Genomic DNA, 5483 nt, shown 5'->3' on the forward strand with positions numbered 1-5483 from the left:
TTCACCCCACCAGAAAAAAAATTGCCCCACAAGCCACAAAGTCCTGGCTATGGGCCTGCCTGCATTCCTCAGGCTCCACCCCCAAAATCTCCAGGCGTTTCCCAACCCAGAGCTGGCAACCCTGTCTATTAGACAAGCAGAATTAGACACTGGTTGGGTTTATTGCAAGAATTTCCCCTCATCTTCACCAAAGGAATAGGAGTTATGCTGCTGACTCCAGGTCACAAATAGCAAGTTCTGGCAGTTTGTTCACTGGATCATATTGGCTTTATTGTCTCACCACAAATAAGAACAGCTGTCCTAGCAAATAGCCATACGTGAAACTTGCAATCCTCACTTCACAATTTGACAGGAATGCTCCTGCAAGTCACTCCCCTGAACCCACCACCCCAAAGTGAGCAAAAATGGTGTTCAGTCACATTCCAGTTTCTAGAAGGGCCTCTCTGGATGTTCCACAACGTCAGAAACCACCTGAGACCACCTGGATCCTTCTGAAAAGTGAGTATAAGGTCCTTAGAACCTGAAGTGATTTCTAGGAACACTCATGGGACTGAAAAGTGTTACACAGAAAACAGTCCTTGAAGCGCAAAAGAGTTCACTCCAGCCCACAGCGACGGGCCTATAACTAAGTCAATTGAACAGCTTTGGAAGAGCTTCTAATGGCATACAGTCTTTATTATTTTCAAAATCAACATTTTCTGACTGTAAGCGTGAACTTGCCATTCTTTCCCCCTTTTGCACTTTTATCAGTGCAATCCTGAAGAGAGAGAGCCATACTCTTCCAAGGCCACCTACTTCAATGGATTTCGATGGGAGCAACTAACTCTGTTTTGAAGGGCACTGTGCAGGAATATATTTGGTTAGTTTCTAAAGTGTCACCGGATTCTCTTTTTCCTTAGGGACCTTTAACATCACTTTCCCCGATCACTTTGTGCCTCCCCTCCTTTCCCTTTTGTCCCTCTCCTCCTTTCTTCTCTTTCCGCGCTCCCCCACCCCACCCTTTCTTCTCCCACTTTCCTAGATGCTCCTTTCTTCTCGATCGTGCAGCATATTTTCCGGGGCGGCGGCGGGGGGGGAGAGGTGCCGATGGCTCTTTTCTGGATGCCAGTCTTCCCTTTTCTTCTCCCAGGGCGGCAGGGATAGGGTTAACGCTCAGGAATGCACCAGCGAGGAATGTGCATGCAGATGAGATGGATGCTAATCTCATGCTAATGAGCGGCTGCTCCTGCTGCCACCGCTGCGGCCGCTCGGGGGCTGAGCCGGGCTCACCTCTCTCCCCCCCCCCCCCCCCCCCCACCCCCCGGATCGGAACCTAGACAGCCCGGACGCCCCATGCCCTGCTGCCGCGGCGGACGAAGGGCAGAAAGCGGCGGCTGCTGTCCAGACATGGTGGACTGAAACTCCGGCGGGTGTTCCCCGAGCCGCTGCAAGAAGCGTCTGCCCCCCTCTGCCCGCTCCCAGGAGGAAGGAGAAAGGGGGGAAGCGCGTTCCTTTCCCGCGTCCCTCTTTCTTTCTTCTTTTCGGTCCCTATGGAGCAGCGATCCCCGACCCTCGACCATGCCTAGGAAAGCGGGGAATGGGCAGCTCCCCTTACCCGAAGGCTGGGAGGAGGCGCGGGATTACGACGGGAAAGTCTTCTACATCGACCACAACACCAAGCAGACCAGCTGGATCGACCCCCGGGACAGGTGGGTGCCACTGTCGGCGGCGGGGTGGGGGGCAGGCGGAGGAGGGCGAGCGGAGCGGGGCACTTGGCAACGGCCGCGCTTGTTGTTCGAACTTCGGCAGGACTTTCTGGCCGCCGCCGCCAGCGGAGGGGAGCAAGGGAGGGTCCCGCGCAGTTACATAAGAAATCATCATCCTCGGCGGCGGGGGGCGTCCCTCCTCCCAGCCTCCTCCTGAAAGGAAATGCGGGTAGGTGTGTGAGTCGGTGTCTTTTATGGCATGCGCCCTTCTCTGGCGAGGGGTGTGTGTGGTGTGTTGTGTGTGCGTGCGTGTTAGAGAGAGTGAAAGTGACTCCTCACGCTGGGAAGTGAACAGCAGAGTCGGGAGGAAAGGCCGAAGCTTCTGGGAACGTGACTGCCGGGGGGAAACCCCACAACATTTCGTTTTGTTTTATTCCCCAACGGCAAGTAGGGCCTTGGATTATCTTTCGTCTCAGGGTTTTGTTTTGTTTTTTTAGAGCAGAACTTTCGAGTAAGGTTAAAATCCTCCGTGTTTGAACTTTTCCCAAAACTTTTATGTTTTCAAACCTTCGGGAGTTTGAAAGGATCGTCCTTCGAATGATAAAGAGATCCTCGTGGCTTGTTAAATGAAGGGATTGTGTAGAAGTTGGCACTACTTTTCCTTTTTAAAATCTACAGGGGTGCTGAAGTTCCAAGCCGGATATTGGGGGCTGTGGGTCTGCCCCCTCCCCCAATCTTGACACATTAAGCTAGAATATATTTGACTTTATTTTTTTGGGACAAAACTTTTGTAACCATCTATCTCTAGAATGGGGTGGGGGAGCAGAAAAACACCAGGCAGTTTACTCGATTTTTGGTACTGGAGATTTGGCACCTAACAGGTTTGAACTGCATTCTGAAAGTCTGACGTTTAAAAAACAAATAAATACCCATGCTGCTCTCGTATACAGAGACCCAGATGATCTGTAGCGCTTTCTCAATCCCATCCCTCTCCGAAGTGGGGTTCTTGGGCAGAAGCTACAGGCTGAAAAGTCTCTGCAGGCCTCGTGCCTGAGTGATTAGAAGTAGGCCTCACTGAGCGCTTTCATCCCTTCCTCGCTCATCAGGTTATAAGATGCTCCCTGCCTTCTGGAGTCTTTTAAATTCAAACGAGAGATTTTTAAAATAAAGAGGGGAAATATCTGGAGCAGTTTCATGTTTCAGACTTCTCATAACTAATTATTTCTTTTAGAGAGGCTCAAGTTTCTATTTAATCAGACCCCATAGTAACTGCACAGTATTGTAGATCTGAGATGTTATCCCTTGGAAGGTGGTGGTTGTTTTTTAAAGGAAACTTTTCTTCCTCAGCCTATCGTTTGAACAGATTTGTACAGATACATAGTTCTAATTTGCACACAGTGCAGCAGGCTGTAATGTTGATCTTATTAAGACCGTTGAAATCCAGTTATCTCAAACTAATAAGAGGCATTATACATTTATGGCGCAAGCCCACCTGAATTATTCATGCAGGCCTCGGTTTATGTTTCCTGGGTGAAGTGGGAAAGGGTGGCTGCGACATGGCCTGCCGGTGTCAGCGCCTTGGTGCTTGCACATTGGACGTTTTGATGTGCCTCGTGCAAAGCGTCAGGGGTTACCATGTGGGGATTTCCCCCCAGGTGGAACACAGCATGCCTTGCTTTTGGAGGGGAGCTTCCACATGATGTTGTGAGCATGATGCATGGGGGCTCCCAGCCAGGGCTCTCCCCTTTAACCTGACTCCCCTTTCCCCTTTAAACTCTGCCTGCAACCAGTCTGAGAAGGGAGCAGAGCTAAACTTTGGAACGGCGAGCTCCCTGCTGCGTTTCATACCAGCATGGGGAAACTTTGCCTGCCCTTGTGTGGAAACAGAGAGAGTGGCTTTCCTGGGCAGAAAAAGATCTGGCCACTGTGGATCATGCCCTGGTTAGATCTAGATTAGATCACTGCAATGTGCTGTACATGGGGCTGCCCTTGGAAAGTGTTCAGTACAGAACACTGCAGCCAGGATGTTGACTGGAGTGGGTCATAGGGACCACATCACCCCAGCTTTAGCCCATCTATACAGTTTGCTTCTAGGCATAAATCAAGGTGCTGGTGTCAACCTTCAAAGCTCTATATGGTTTGGGACCAACATACCTGAAGGACTGCCTATTCCCTTATGAACCCAATTGATTACTATGGTCATCTTTGGAGGCCCTGCTTCAGATTCCTCCGCCTTTTGAGATCAGTTGGGTGGCAACCTAGGAGAGAGGGCCTTCTTGGTTGTGACTCAGGAACTCTCTGCCCAGGGGCATTCATCTGTCCCTTTCTGTTGCCCTCTTCCACCAGTAGTTGAAGACTTTTTTTGTTTCATTTGGCCTTTCCTCAGTGATCCCTTCTTCTCGCCCTGTGTTTTAATTGTTGTTTTTATGCCTTTGTATGTATTATGGCTCTGTTTTTAATTGTTTTAATGATGTGTGTTTCTATGGGGAATGGTTTTAAATGGTTTTAAAATTGATTTTATTCTGAATGTTTTCATTTGTTAGCTGCCTTGGTAGCCCTTGTGGGGGCAGAAAGGCAGGATATAAATTTTGTAAATTAATAAATAAATACTTACAAGCTTGCTATTGGAATTTAGTTGTATTGATACTACGACATTTTTATTTGACTTTCTGTGTACTTTGAGATTTTTGCTAAAATGTAATGTAACTGTTGGTGGTAGACTTTGCAGAGGAGGATAATGGTGCTATGTTCTGCATGTGTTTGCAATTTCATTTAAGACTGGTAAAATTCTGACAAAGTTAACTCTGTCCTCAGTTTATTTTACATTCTAAATTGTGTTTGCAAAATAGATTATAGAGAAAAACATGCCCGAATAAAGAGTATACAAATTATAATAGTGTGTATCAGATTGTGGTATAGTCAAGTTAAATATTGTTTGTGGTTTCTGTTTTTAACATCACTTTTTGGTTATGCTGATTTTTCTTGGAAATATGAAGGACATTCATCCAATAAGTGCCTGGCTTTTATTCTATTAAACAGAGTTGTAGACACAACTATACTATTAGGTTTTTTGTTTGTTAGTATTTGATCTATATGAACTGCATTTTATATTTCTCACCATGTGTGGTTTGGAGTTATAATTTTCTTTCTGTTGTTATTTTCCTAATGTCTGAAATGTGAGATGAGGTTTGAGACACTTTCAGTCCTGAGCGTGACTGTATTTTCTTTTGTAAGAGCTAATGAAGTGAATGAAGTCCTTGTTAAACAGTGTAGAAGACAGTGTTTGAAGTAACTCCATTAATGCTTGTCAATCTCATTATTCACTGTTACAAAACAAACAGAAAGAAGTATGTTGCACTTGATACTTGAGATAATCCATAACTAATGTATGCGATTCAGCTATGAGACTGAACTATATGCACAAAGGGTAAAAAACAGATAAGTTCAGTATATCCAAGTTTACTTTTTATCCTAATGGTCCAGAAACTCTAGAGGGATACCCTTGTTAATTGGTTATAGCCAGATGAAAAAGAGCATCTAGTGGAACCCCAAAAACAAATGGATGTATTGTGGCATAAACTTTTGTGGATTAGAACATGCTTCATACAGCTTGATCTCATGCAGATTTACTTGGAATTTGCCCAATGAGTTCATCGTACAGCTTACTGTTTTAAAAGTATCCATAGGATTGCATGTTAGTCCCATTGCTTTCAGTGGCATTTACTTCCAAGCTAGTGGGCTTCAGAGTGCAGCAATATGGCAGCAACAGACCAAAGTTTGAGTCCAATGGCACCTTTA

At 46.2% G+C, this 5483-nt stretch overlaps 1 protein-coding gene across 1 annotated transcript in view; it reads left to right on the forward strand.

Annotated features, from left to right (window-relative positions):
- The first annotated feature begins 1303 nt into the window (after positions 1–1303).
- Positions 1304–5483, forward strand: part of WWC2 (WW and C2 domain containing 2) — a 197167-nt gene continuing 192987 nt past the window's right edge. The window contains exon 1 of the mRNA XM_015426965.1: positions 1304–1688. Coding sequence (XP_015282451.1) covers positions 1558–1688 — 131 coding nt within the window. The 5' untranslated portion in view covers positions 1304–1557. The remainder of the gene's footprint in view (positions 1689–5483) is intronic.

Source organism: Gekko japonicus, unplaced genomic scaffold (assembly GCF_001447785.1).
Source record: "Gekko japonicus isolate JY-2015 unplaced genomic scaffold, Gekko_japonicus_V1.1 scaffold185, whole genome shotgun sequence".
NCBI classification, from domain to species: Eukaryota; Metazoa; Chordata; class Lepidosauria; order Squamata; family Gekkonidae; genus Gekko; species Gekko japonicus.